Source organism: Pleuronectes platessa, chromosome 23 (genome assembly GCF_947347685.1).
Source record: "Pleuronectes platessa chromosome 23, fPlePla1.1, whole genome shotgun sequence".
Classification (NCBI taxonomy): domain Eukaryota; kingdom Metazoa; phylum Chordata; class Actinopteri; order Pleuronectiformes; family Pleuronectidae; genus Pleuronectes; species Pleuronectes platessa.
Window position 1 is genome coordinate 5,529,108 of NC_070648.1, and position 14,516 is coordinate 5,543,623.

At 43.1% G+C, this 14,516-nt stretch overlaps 2 protein-coding genes across 2 annotated transcripts; both read right to left on the reverse strand.

The window, feature by feature from the left end:
* Nucleotides 1–2,687: 2,687 nt before the first annotated feature.
* ctdnep1a (CTD nuclear envelope phosphatase 1a) lies at nt 2,688–11,226 on the reverse strand. The gene is made up of 8 exons (XM_053416561.1): nt 10,487–11,226; nt 7,737–7,803; nt 6,339–6,457; nt 6,169–6,240; nt 5,761–5,877; nt 5,537–5,648; nt 4,601–4,685; nt 2,688–3,983 (listed from the first exon to the last, which is right to left on the reverse strand). Exons 1-8 carry the CDS (start codon nt 10,589–10,591, stop codon nt 3,923–3,925), a joined length of 738 nt encoding a protein of 245 aa, XP_053272536.1. The 5' UTR covers nt 10,592–11,226; the 3' UTR covers nt 2,688–3,922.
* A 764-nt stretch (nt 11,227–11,990) lies between these two features.
* elp5 (elongator acetyltransferase complex subunit 5) lies at nt 11,991–14,481 on the reverse strand. Its single transcript, XM_053416163.1, has 8 exons — nt 14,142–14,481; nt 13,965–14,025; nt 13,791–13,871; nt 13,240–13,451; nt 12,807–12,982; nt 12,637–12,732; nt 12,442–12,542; nt 11,991–12,348 (listed from the first exon to the last, which is right to left on the reverse strand). Exons 1-8 carry the CDS (start codon nt 14,194–14,196, stop codon nt 12,240–12,242), a joined length of 891 nt encoding a protein of 296 aa, XP_053272138.1. The 5' UTR covers nt 14,197–14,481; the 3' UTR covers nt 11,991–12,239.
* Between the last annotated feature and the right edge of the window lie 35 nt (nt 14,482–14,516).

Genomic DNA, 14,516 nt, shown 5'->3' on the forward strand with positions numbered 1-14,516 from the left:
TTACACCAAAACACACAATAAATCTGCTTATAGACATGGAATCAGCGTTAATTCACATATGCGTCACTTTTTAAATTAAAACTCAAGTTGCGTTGTTTTATGGGAGACTACTTTATCTCTGCTCGATCCACCGCGCATTGAGACGCTAGGCAGGGTGGTGAGGCGGCATCTGTCCTTGTCATCTGACCGAGGCCCAGCAGTTTGCAGCCTGCACAGAGGAAACCCCCGCAACATGTGATGTTTTAACTGGAAATCCAGCTTCTTCAACTGGAATCTGACTGTAATCACAGTCTGCTACACGATGGGACCGTCACAGCCTCTGGTTGTTTATAAATCCTCCTAAACACAGGGAGTGATCGTCACTCATTTGTTCGTATAATTCACAGGAATCATTTCCAGCTTCATCCCTGCTCTGTATTTAACAGACATCCCAGAGGAAGTGGGAATAAAAAAGGGTTCATTTAAAGTAGAGTGTGATTCCATATATTTTATTCTAGTGGGGGCCCATGTAGGAAGAAATGAGCTGATGTAAAATACACATAATAACCGTGGGGTTCCAGAAGTTGAGGTCCCCAACAATTATATTGTGCACTTTTAAAGCAGTTTTTAATAAAGGTAAATTCTGGAATTGAATAAGAATGGTTACCTACTGAAGTTATTTATTTTTAACTTTAAAGTTCCGTCTTTCGTTTGGAGGTTAAAGTAGGGCTGGGCGACATGGCCAAAAGTTATATCGAGATAAAATGTTTTTATATCGGTTGCTATAGAGAATTCTTACAAGAAATAAAACATTGTCATTATTATTTAAAGCTTGAAAGACCGGTTATTGCTCCTGAGTGAAAGTTGTGGTTTTAAAGGATGAACACTCAGGAGAGCCGGTACCTCCATCAAGGCCCATAAGACCCCTTAAATTCAGTCAAGCTGATCAAAATTACACTTACTCATAGAGATCACTCCCCTTATTTTCCTTTTTTAAATTAAGATCCAGATTTATTCCCTATGGAAATTAAGGAAAAATGTATGTAAATAAAGAAATGACTAAATAACTCCCTTGGTAAAGGTAACACACATTTGATCAAGGGTGGGTCTATTTTCTTGAAGGCTCTCGATTTCTTTGTACTCCTACAGCAATTTTTAATCCTGCTTCAGAAATAACTAGAATGTTGTTTTAGGGATGAACCAATGATAACTGACCAAATCCGTTACTCAAACTCAACTCTCTCCAGTTTTCTTCCATGTGCCCTTTTCCTGAATCCACTTCCGGAAAAAGTTGCTCAACTGCGTGTTGCACAATCTGCTCTGACTCACTCTGCTCATGTGACAGCTCTGCCTAACTCCCCCAAGTTCTAACCAAAGACTGAGTCTGACCACATGAATCTTTGTGTTCAAATACAGACAGATCTTATCGCCTCCATGTCAGAGACTTTAGATTGTGGGTTGTACTCTGCTTTAGTGCAGCATGTAAAGTGCTGAGTCACTCCTGGACAGGAAACTGTATAAAACAGGCAGTGAGAGCAGCTTCAGGTTCACAGGCAAGCTGCACAGTGAAGCCTGAGTGAATGGCAGATATTCATTTTTGATGGAATATAAAATACAATGGTTTCCTTTGCTGCATCTGAGGAGACCTGAGCCCTTCTTCTCCTGCGTCAAATGATTTCTTCTACAAAAGTAACATCGACCTCATCCGCCCCCAAATCTTTAAAAATGATCCTAAACTGCAAAGTCACCTTCATGGCTCAATCCAGCCTCATCATAATCTAAGTAGTTCCTTTTTCAAGTCATACGAGTCTACATTTTTTTTCTATAGCAACCCAAACATTCTCCAGTGATGCTTGTCCCTCCTCTCCCAGCCAGACGAGCTGCTCAAAATCTAAATTCAAGCAGCGTCTTTAACCGACAACCTGCCCGACTCTTTCCACGACCGAGAAAAGACTCGGTCTCATTCCTACAGCAGCCAGGAGGACGTTCTCTTATATTGTTACTGTGAGTCTTGATTAATTATGTATGACTTGTCATGAGGTCAGAAGGAGGTCGAGGTGTCTTTATACCAGCATCTTAACCCACCATAGTAATTAGCTATATGTACAGTAGAATAAGTCATTTCAATGTTGAGAAGATATACAATCACATATCCAAGCTCTGAAACTTACCTGTACGCTATTATTGAGAACTGGATAAAAATAAATAATCGCAAACGCAGTTAAATATAATGAACACATTGCAAATTGATCAATTTATCTCCGAGCTGATATAAAAACTAGAAATATGTCGCCTGGGAATAAACATGAATAACTTAAGTTGCACAGATGTACTGAAAATGTGACATTTACTACAAAAGGGTATAAATATCAACATATACATGTAAAAAATGACACGCTACCAACATCTGCACTGGTGCTGCCGTGTCACATCAGACATGATACAAGTCTGAATGATTTCAAATAGCGGCGACTGAGGTCAGATGCCTTCGCCTGTGCAGTAAACACATTCCTTCAGGAAGAGCAGTGTAATACTGAGTGGACCCATGCACTTCCCTGTTACACCACATGGCGGCAGCAGGTTGTTAGCAGAGGGGTTGTCCCGCACACAAACTGGATTCATCTCCTCGGTGAAGTTAGGTGAGTTTCAAAGCTGCGAAATGTTACGTCTCAAAAGTAAAGAAATAAAAAAACAAGCTGGATAAGAAGTGGCCGATACTGACAAGTGTTTTATTAGTAACACAGACCTGGAGACAGAGCCAATAAGAAGCCACTGTGAGCCTTAACAAGACTGACATTGTTCAGAAGGCAATTAAAGACAGAGGGTCTAATAGTCAAACCCATACATTGAGGGGGAGTGGGTAAAAACTGAAACGGGGACGAAAGGCTGCGAAATTTGAATCAAATACAAAACCAACTGCAACAAAAACAGAAGGGAAAAAAAAAATTAAGTGCAATTCCTATTAGCTGAAATCAGGATGGCATCGAATGGTATAAGGGGATGGGCGAAATGTGTCATTGTACAGAGAAGTCTTATTATCATCGTATATTATGGTACCAGAGAAACATTCAGATATGGAAAGGCGGCACGGCAGTCCACATATCGTTACAAGCCATTCTTTTCTTCTCACAACGTTTCAGTCGAGTCTCTCACTGAGGAGCTTTGTGGAAACAGTGATGGTTACGGCTGAGAGACCTCAGACTACTTGGCTGTTTGGCCAGAAAAATGCCTGTGGATGTTTATGTTCCAAGCAAAAGTTCATCAGTTACTCCATGTAAGATAGTTTATGTTCTGTAAGAAAAAGAAATATGTACCTCAGGAATCAATGAATCCCCGTTGGGGGGGGGGGGGGGGGGGTATTAGGTTTGATCTAAAAACGGACGTTTTTTTCCTATTTTCCTACCTCGCCTGCTCCGAGAGGATTAAAACAGTAAATTGATGAGATGTTTGCAGAAGCGCGACGTCTGGTGATGATGGCGAGGAAAGAGAATTAATATTGTAGAATCGTCTTAGTTTCTTTGCTGATCCCTCTCCCCGCCTCCCGATCTTCAAAAAAGTTTAAAAAGGACTAATGATCTCGGCAAGCGTTCTCTGACTCACGTACACAAGCTCACCTCCATACGCACACAGTCAGTATCAGGAGCAATAAGGCAGAAAGGCTCCTTTTTCGTTTTGGAAAAAAAATACAAATAAAGAATCAAGAAAAAGAAGAAAAACAAAAGAAGCTGGCTCTCCCTCCCTCCCCAGTAGTTTCTGGGCTCTGGTGATCCTGCACTGTTCATCCCGTGTTAGGCGCTCACCCCAGCCCCCATCTCCTCAGGACACGTCTGAGCGGGCTCAGAGAGGGCTGGCGGGTCGTCTGCGTGGGAACGGAGGGCAGGAAGAGAGCCGGCAGAGAGGAGGAGGCTGGTCAACAAGTCCCCGCCCCTCTTGATGCAGCCAATCACCAGAGTCGGTGCTGGTGGAGGTTTCGACTAAGGACGGAGCGCACATCAGCGGTGAACCTGGAGGAAAGAGAACAGAAGACCACTTAGCTACTTTGAACTGTTACCATCTTAGTCACTGAAGGAACGGATCTACATCGCACAAAATGTGCTTATTTCTACACAAAGCTGGCAACCTCAATAACACAATAAAAGTTAGTGATGCTGCGTGCACCTGGCTGCTGTTAATCAAGAAATCATTACACAACTCCCTATAAAACTAGAAAATGCTGCTTTGACATTTCTGTGTAAGTCTGTGTGTGTATGCATAAAACAAATTAGAAGTGTTAGCATAAGAGCAGTAGAGCTGGTTATTGCTGCTCTTACCACTTATGGGTGACCAACATCGGGGATGTTATTTTGATAGTAATGTGTTGTACGTTTTTGTGTATCTGTACAGGTTTTGGTTTGTGCATTTTTATCAATATAAAATATACATTAGAGACGCTCATAGTGTGTATTTAAGTTTGCACAAAATGTAGCTCGCAAGATCCTTCCTCCTGCTGTCAGTCTTTATGCTAAGCTAAGCTAACTATTTCCAGAATCACTGTCAATCGTCTCCACTCACGGAAAGAGCACAAGCAAGTGTATATTCACTGAGGTGTTAGATGTCTGTTAGCTTCCATTAGGCCTTTTACCTTAGTGCATCCAGCATAGGCAGCAAGTTAAGAAGTGCTGTGTCACTAGGGTCGCTGAACCAGGACTTGATGGGTATTGCATTGTCTGGAGGGCAGAAGACAGCCAGTCAGTCGTGTCAGAGAAAAGGACATGGATTTGATTTGTATGCTGCTCTGTTAAAAAGAGGCCAGAGTGTTAAGAGGAGCTGTGAGGACAGTGTTACAGCATTTACACCACAAGGCTCGTAAGCAGTAGAAACACTTCAGTCATTTTTCCTGTTGCCGGCTCATCACAAGATCGGTTGATGCTGATAGGACAAGGCCTTGGTTTATTTTGTTTGTTAAAGATAAACATACACAGCTGAAAATAAACTTCAACCTTAACACTATTCCAACTACATCACTGACCCTGTTAAATAAGAATGGGTAGCTGTTGATACAACACATTAATCGTCTTGCAAACAAAAGTTCAATCTTAAAGGAACTTAATCATACACTTGATAAGAAACACTCAGGGGTTGTACTGCTACGGTCTCATCTGCTCTGGTATGACCAGCAGCTTCTATTATGACCCTGTAGATGTCGCTGCTTTCAGACATGCACTTTAGTCTAGACATTATCCTGATCATTTCTGGATGGGCTGTATGTGAGAAAGCAAATGCAATCATTTCCAGAAAATACACAGCAAGTGAGCGTGTTGTCAATTTGGAAAGACTTTTGGTGATTAGGGCCAATGCACCTGGAATGTACACGTCATGTCCTGCCTCCTGCGCGCTCATGTGAACACGTCTGAGCCGCAAAATCTCCTGCTGCATTCTTCACAGACATTTTCTGGAGTTCATGTCTGACTCTTTCACTTTCACTTTCTGACGTCACCCAAAAAGGGACTCGATAACATTTTACACCCTTGTAATTAACTGGACAAACAGAAAGTGAAGAAATCGCTTCAATCCTTACCTGGATGGCTACGATAAGCACCAGGCGAGTTGTCCAGGATAACAATACTGGACAGGTCGTCATGTACTACAGACAGGTCTTTAATATAACTACCTAGATCCAATGTACAATGCTGGTAGAAGACACAAAATGTGAGTTAATGACATCATTCAAAAGAAGAGATACATTTCAAAGAGTCAGTAGCAGCTCTAGTAACATGTTATAAATACAGTTTTGAGTGGTACCTGTCTGTAGTATCTGCGTTTCAGGACGTTCCTGTTGTTGTCAAGTTTGTCTGCCACTGCTGAGCCATAGATCTCCATACTGGCTGTGAAAACCACCAGCTCATACCACTGGCTCACCTGTGTACACACACACACACACACAGTATAGTGCACACAATAGTATAAGTACACAAAGTACAGTCAGTGCTTACTAAGTCTCAAAGGATCATTATCCAAAACAAATATGGGGAACTGAGCGAGTGAAGTACAATGGAGGGTGATGGCAAAGATGACAGACAGGATCAAATGTGACCTGGTACGGACTCAAGCAGGGAGGTTTCATTTTTTCAGTGAGCTTTACTGTTCACTGCCATGTTCAACATTAGGGATTCAAACACACCGTGACACTGATCACTGACTCGTACTCACCACTTCTAAAAAGAAGTCAACATGTGGCCTTTTATGTACAAAGAATCTGACTGGGTGCTTATCAATGACGACCTGGAAAGGAAACAGAAGAATCCAGTTCACTTAGACAGAGCCAGTGTTTAAACTTGTATGATTTGAGTTCAAACATATGTAGAAGGTAAAGCTCTTACTTTAAGGATAAAGTCTGGCGGCGTGCCAGGTCTCACTGTGGGTCTGAGGACCCCGTCGTGGTGAGAGTGGATCAGAGTCTCGTCCAGGTCCAGAACCAGAATCTTCCTCTTTACTGCATCTGGAGTTTAGCACACAACAAAGACACTTAGTTCTTTCATGTTGTTCAGTGAACATAGATGCAGATACGAAGCAGGTTAGAAGTAGAAGTGAGCTTAGAGAGAAAAGTTTATGTCTACTTATATTAACCTTTGTATTGTAAAAACTCCTGATACACACAGCAGGTCAGTTATCAGATTAGTTATCTCTTACTGTCTCAAACTTTATTTTGACACAAGGATGCATCCCTTTATATAACCATTTTTCCTTATAAGGACCAGGAAAACATCCCCGTCCCGAAGTGCTGTTGATAGTTTCTCTAACTCTGTTCACCATCAGAAACACAATCTGCCTGCGTGAAAGTCAAGAAATCACTAATTCAGTGGAGACTGGACCAGTGTTTACAGATGAGGTCACTGAGGAGAGTTGAGGAGGCGAGTGAAGTGGAACTGAATCCTCCTTCAAAGTCAAGGGTTTGCTTTTAAATTAGCCCTCTGCAGACATATGGGAATCTCATTCACATCAGTCCATGCTAGAGTTTAAGTTTGATGCTCAACATTTAGACTTCCTCTCCACGTCTACGCCAGACACAAATCTTGTCGCTATAAGAATCAGGGCAGAAATCAACAGTTGTTTTTCATCAATGTGACATAATCTTAAGTGGGTTCTGACCTTATCTGATCATCATTCACAAACTTACATAAAAGTTGTTTTGGGGACAAGATTTCCACAACTAAATGTCTTACAGTCCACTGCTAAATTAGACTGTTTTAAGAGTCTGTGTGTTAATAATGCAAGAATGTTGGTATGCCAGTAAAAAACTGACCCAAGCAGACAATCAGGTTTACTGAAACAAATGAGAAAATAAAGGCTAACTGTGGTTTACATTTTATCATGTGATCCACCTAAATAAATATTAAACAGCTAGAGGATAACCCGAGGACACGACATGTATAAGTTTGTCATAGGGAGAATGTGTGTCATAGTCTGACTGAGCTGGTGGTGCACATTAACTGTGAGGGGAGGAAAGTTCCCAGAGGGCGAGTCACACTGATGCTGATAACTTCTCTTTTCAGAGCAATCGCCTCTTCCTCGACAAACCGGTTGAACCTGTACTTAAATTTCCACATTACAAATAACTTGTGGTGGTGTCTCCACTCCATATTATTGCATATCACAAAAACCCCACTAATGATAAAAACATGCATTGAGACAGAAGAGCGTCTGTTATATCTTTGCAGTACTGTTATATTTCTTTGAAGTCTTTGACAAGAGCAGCAGAGAGATAGTCGTGTACTCACTGAGTCTGTTTCTGGAGATTGGCGACAGAGGCAAAGTGTCGTATCGGACCGTCTGATACTGGATTATCTGCAAGTGAACAAGACAAATACAACAGTCAGAAAGTCCTTGATAGATCACAAACAATAGACAAGGATAATTACACACATGCATCATTGACAGATGAATATATGAACTTCATTTCTGAGGGCAGGTTAAGTGCAACATCCAATCTGCTAATTTCCTACTGCAGTAAGAGTGTCTGTCCCCATTTCCAGGGCAACAGTCACTTGTGTGATATTACTCAGAGGACAAATCCGTCAAGGCATTAAAGTGAAGTGGTTTTATGTCATTGTAACTGCTGCAATCCATCAATCTGATTGGAAAAAGCACCGTGAGTGAAACTTAACTGAGCTTTGGATGATTTGAACCAGATATTAGGCTAATGTCTCCATGAAGGCTTTAAAACCTTTAAGTACTGAAGTCCTGGAACTTATATTTCGGCCTTTTAAGACAAGACATCTCCTGGCACCAGTGCTCGTCTTTAGCGGGCCATCGGAAATATAGCAGAGGACAACACCCTGAAATGAGCACGTCTCCCATCCCGTGTCCTTTCTCCTCTGCAACTTCCTTGCTCGGTTCGGGTCACGCTGACTACAGACAAGAACCTTTTCAGTGCCGCTCTGGCCCAGGGGCTCTGCACTTTTCTTCACGGGGCTATTTTTATCCCCCCAGCTGTCAGTGGGTGTCAGTGGAGCATGGTGGGGCACACACACGGAAAGGAAGACTTGCAGGGTGACTTTGACTGAGATCTGTGCTGCTTGGTACCTAAGTGTGGGACAGGGGGCCTCCCTCCATGCCTCCCCTCCCACTGCTGCCTGGCAGGGTAAGCTTGGGGAAGTCTACCGGTGGTGGCAGCTGCTGGGCACCACAGGGGGACCCCACCCTCGGCTCGGATCTCTGCACGTCCAAGAGCGTCCATCTGGACCCTGATCCTGGAGTCAGAATTACTGGCTGTTGCACTCCATACATTTCTATAAATTAACTATAAACTAGATATACGTGATTAGATTAATTTGTCTTTTCTTGATTACTGATTTGGCTCCAGAAACATTAATAATGATCTGATTATGAAACTTGTTGAACTAGTGGGCCAACTGGTTGATAAGCTGATTGTTTCAGCACGAGCTCTGCACTCAGCCACACGCTGTCACTGTACCATAAAGGATAAGAAGCAGAACCATTACGCAACATTGTTGTCCGTACGATTAATAAACAACCTTTTCCCGTCATCTGTTTACACATAGCAGCGTGCATGGGATTATGAACCTTCTCCGAATGTTCATAATCCAATAGAGCTTTTATTGATCCAATTTTTTGGATCAGGCCACATTGTGAAGTGTGGTGTACGCTAACAGAACACTTGTTAGGGTCAGAAGTTGGTGAGGCCATAAAAGCTGTAGAAATAACCTGAGGTAGACCGCAGAGACTTTATATTAACACCATTGGTTTAGATTGCACAGCCACGAAATGCTGATATCATCTGTCTCGGTTTACTTGATTGCTATCTATAGGACCAGCTTCATTATGATGCTGCTGACATAAAGCGCCGGCCGGATTCGGGACATTGTTCCAGTGCATCACAGATCGTAAACAGAGCTAAACTGTGAGTGTGAACGAGAGAAACAGAGGGAGAGAAAGAGAACAGTGCGCTCTGTGTGCTGACATAATCCCTCTCAATTCAGCAATAACATGGACTGGACGTCTCACTCTCAGGGCCTGTTGACAACCCGCAAGTGTTACTGCCACACAAAAAACGGCGGACAGACACTCGGACAGAGAGATGATTGCAACACAGGAGGCGCTCCTCCCAGCTTTGTTGGCTTGATACGGAGTCAAAGTCCACTCATATTACACCACATATGCGTGTCTATTAGGGACTGCAGGACACCTGCGTGTGTGTCCAAGCTACACTTCTGTCACCTTAAATGCCAGGTTTATTGTGGAGGCGCTTGTGAGCAAGTGAAGGTGACCTGCAGGCTGGGGCTGGCAGCTCCGTCGAATTCAGCGATTGGACGCGGGAAGTTTCGACTTTGCACTGGACGAGCCATTCAATCACTTCTGTCTCATCATATAAAACAAACTTCATGACCCATCATTTAAGAGTTAAAGGCTCTGATTGGTCCATCAATGGTTCATCTGCAACTATTTTGATGTTTGCATTACTGCATGGTTTGATGTGCTGCAGCTGTATCTTAAAGAAATGTGAGGATTTGCTTGTTTTCTGTTTTAAATAACTGATAAGACATATCTTGGGGGTTGATGAGACAATAACATGTGAGATAAGATCTTGCAATATATAAACTATTGAAGATTGGCTCTGGAGCTTTGAAAAGGACGGATAGTTTACTCGTGAATTAAACTAGTTAAATGCAGTTAAACACCCTGTGTGTATCTCATGTGCCGCCAATGCATCTATAACAAGGTGTAATAGGCTCTTTGCACATTGTTTCCATTCATCTAGAAACATTTGAACTGCAGATGATCATCCATAGACCATCATGGATACTTGGGCCCAGATCCTCATGATGGTGGCACATTGATCATAAAAGCACATGTCATCCAGCTGTGGGTGAACTATCTGAAGATTGTTCTAGACAGATGTGAAGTGCAATTATAATGTTGGGAAACATGGCAACGTTGGCTATGACTTTACCCACTTGTCGCCCCCCCCACACACACAGACACGAGAACCTCCCGGGCCCCTTCTCACCGTCCGGAGGTGCTTCCTGAGGATGTACATGATGAAGCCCCATATCCTCGACGTGACGCCGAGAAAGGTGCGGATGCCGAGTAAACACTGCCGGGTCTTCAGCATGGCGGCGAGCAGGCGCGGACCCCCACAGTCAGTCAAACTTCAAATCCTCGGTGGACAGCGAGGTTGTTTGGCCCCCGAGTTGCCCGGGGGTCGAGCTGCAGAGGAAACCCGCCTGCTAGTGAGTCAGACCCCGTCTTCAGCCAGAGACAGCCACAAAAAAAAAAACGAGCGATTCAGATTAAGCAGAGGCCAAGCGAAACGTGTGCGTTCCCTCCCTCCGCGCGCTTGTGGCCCACTTCGCCTTAAAGGCAGCTCATTGGCATCGTCCCGGGGAAATACGAACGTGGGCAGGGGGGAAAGAAGCCGCTGCCGCCGCTGCTGTGTGGACCTTAGCACGCAGCTAGTTGACGAGCTAGCACCGGAGCTAGCTTGTGCACCAACGCTTAGCTAGTTGCCGCCGAGCTACCGCTAGCTCGACGGGGTGACCACCTTGAACCTCGGGACAAAAAATACCCCAAAAAGAGCTGCGGGGCCGCTCGCTGTCGAGCACCGGCTCCGTGCGACTTCACTCTGTGCGGCGTCCGAGGAGAGGCAGCCTCGCCAAAGTTCCCCAAAGTGTGGCCGGGCCGGTTAAAATCAGTTTGTAGTCCAGTGGAGATCCGGAATGAAACTGCGAGCCGCCATCGCCGCCTTGCCGTCACTTCCGCGAGGAGTTCGCCGGTTGCGCGCAGCACGTCCACGTGGAAGGAAAATAAACAGACGTGGACGAGCTCAAAGGCTGAAACAACTACTTGACAACTGTTATTTATACTTTTTAAAAGTTGAATCCACAATGTGAAACCTCTCCAGCAGCTCTGCTACACTTCAGTGTGATTTCTGCTGTAACATTCATGTGTTTACATCCAGATTTACTCCATAGACGTCTTAATTTGTGTCAGTAAAGCTCATTATCCCCCTTATTTCATAGTTTTAAAACTATATAGCATGAAAAAAACACTAGGTATGAGTGAACACTTTCATAGACCTCATAGATATAGACATGTGTGTTATAATATTAAGCAGTTATAGTTTTTAAAGCTGTGAGCAGGCACAGGAGCTGCCATTTAATGCAGGAAATCAGCCAGTTAATTACTTCTGACTGTTAGGAGAATAATTAACAATCCTCTCCATGTAAATAACAATTTGGAACAAGTGGCCCTGGAGTGTTCATCATCAACGTGTGAAAAACATGTTTCAACAGTTGACAAATGTTAAAGTTGTCAACTTATGTATGAACAGTAGTGGTTTGTGGAAATGTCTTTCTTTGATGTTAACTACATTCCCTTGTGCTGCTGTGTCAGATTGAATCTCCATTACTGGGATTTAATTAAGTTATTTCTCATCTAATAATTGTGATAACATGGATGTGAAATGAGCACAACACTGCACATATAGTTCAATAAATGTTTACAACAAGCAATATGTTATAAAGCAATATCATTTTTATTCATTTGAAAAAAATAAAATTAAGGCAATTAATAATTTTAACAAACAAATTGTAAAAATAATACAGATTATACAGAAATTTGAGGCATTAAATTATATCTTCTAAGCTCCATGAGGTGATTGTAAGGCTTTAAAACTGCACTGCAGAAAACAACTCTGTGTCTTGATAAGAGTAAGTAAAACATGGATCTTCTGGTCCTTCATCAGGTTTTATGGCCCAACACTACACATCAAGATCATCATCTGGGTCCTCCTGGTCAAAGTCGTCATTTGCATCAGGCTCGTACAAAATCCGTCCTGACCCCGGGACTGAGTGGAGCAGAGCTGTTTTCCTAAAGATTTAGAGGAGCATGCAGTTCTTTTAGATATTTTTTGGGGAAAGAAATGTTTTAAATAAACCATGAGATAATGGAAAACTTTCTCACTTCTCTTTGCTGAAGACAAAGGGCAGTGCGAGTTTCTTCTTGGCTTCTCGCTCTGTGTCGGACAAGCGAAGGTTGAAGGTCAAGTTGGCTGTTGGATCCGTCTAGATAAACACATAAAAATAACTTTTCAGTCCTGCCAGGTCTCAAGCCTTTATTCATTTATTGAGCAGATAGAATAAACACGTTAGATCGCACCTCCTTTTCCGAAGGATCTGGCTGCTTGTGTCCAGTATGGCTGGCTTTGCTCTGTACTATGACTGCAAGATCCTCTCTGATGTGGAAAATCTCCTCCTGGGGACAAATAACATCATTTCTTTAACAGTGTCTAAACACAAAACAGTCATCCCAAAAGAAACACCACTTACATCTAGCATAACCTTTCCAGATTTTGAGCGCTTTGTTATCTTCGCCACCGCTTCATCTCCCTTCATTCCAGGGGCCACAGTGATGACCGATGTAGCCAAATGGCAAAGACTTCCCACGGTGCCTCTCTGATGCATATCAGTATGGAGCAGACCAATGACAGCTCTCACAGCTCCCCCTAATGAAAACAAAAGGGAGAGGGATGTGTAAAATTACTGCAAGGTATTACAGTTCCTCTTTACTCAAAATCTATCTTCCAAGTTCGACAATAATATGGTACAATTAGAAAAGCTTGTTGTTGTTGTTTTGTGCCTAAAATATAAAGCTAAGAGTCACTCTGGATGCCGTGTGTCACACCTTCCTTCTGTAAAGATAACTACATAAAATCGGGGCATTACATTGATTCTACAAACAGTTACCAGATTAATCCATCACCTTTTCTAAGTTGCTGAAGAGTCTTACAAACAGCAGCGGGACTGACGTGCCTCAAAATCCACGAAAGAGAATCGATTACCAAGGTCGGCGCCTTCGGGAGTGACGTTTGCTTGACCAGATGTGTAACCTCGTCCAGATTGAACTGGCGCACTGTGAAAGCCGGATGATCGGTCCAGCCGAGGGGGTCGGTGAAGGCATCGTGAAAGTGTAGCCTGCAGAAACAGATGATTAAAGATAAGTTTGTTTATAAGTTACATAGACTGTGCAGGGGCTGCAAAATAATATGTTTTGATCATTTGTAGTCTTGACAAGTGTTTAGGATTCAAACTTTTGTTTTTGTTTGATGAACAGTTAAAAAAACATGAGGAATTCCCTTTAAAATATATAAATGAGGAAAGAAGCAAATTGGAGGCGCTGGAACCAGTGACATTTTGCTTGAAGTTTATGAAGCGGAATAAGTGACGTCTCTTCACTTCTTACTTAAAATGATTATTACTTAAGTATTAATTGTCTGTTGATCGACTAATCCTTCCATGACTCGTTCTCTTTACCTCTGAGTGGATGATCCTTTTAATCCACCTGTCAGCTCCTCTTCACTGACCTCAAAGCCGATGACATGGACGGTTTCATCCCTACAAACCACAACACAAGTTAGTGACACATTTAACTTGGACACATTGACATGCACTAAACACTCAAACTGTCCCCATCATCTCTTTAAATACCTGTTCAATGCAGCACTGATGAAGCTCTGCAGGAGGCGTCGACCCGAGTAACCAGCACAATCTGACCATGCCAGCAGAGAGGATATATCACTTTACCTCACGCCACCACGTCCATTCACATACATGACAGTTACATGCTCATAAAGCCAGAATTCTGCACTAACAAACAGTGTTTACCTTGTATGATGATGAGCCCTCCAGCGTCGACGCCTTGCAGTAACTCGGGCAGCATCGTATCATGTAATTAAACTGTATTAACTCCAGATGGCTTCAGCTAGTTAGCATAATGCTAACTCGCCACCTATTAGAACGTGATTGCCCAAACTACAACGGCGGAACTCTGTAAGCTAACGTCAGGAGCAGCTACATCTCTTAAATAAAAGCATGTCGAGCGCTACACGTCGCGGAAAGAGGGATTTACACGCGAGTAAAGGTTCGAATCCGGCATGTTGCGCTATGTAGCGTGTTTTGGAGTGTGCGCATTCGGGAACGTCACTTCCCGGACTCCCCTCGTGCGTGGGGAAATGTAGTTCCGCTGCCTTCTCCCGCCGC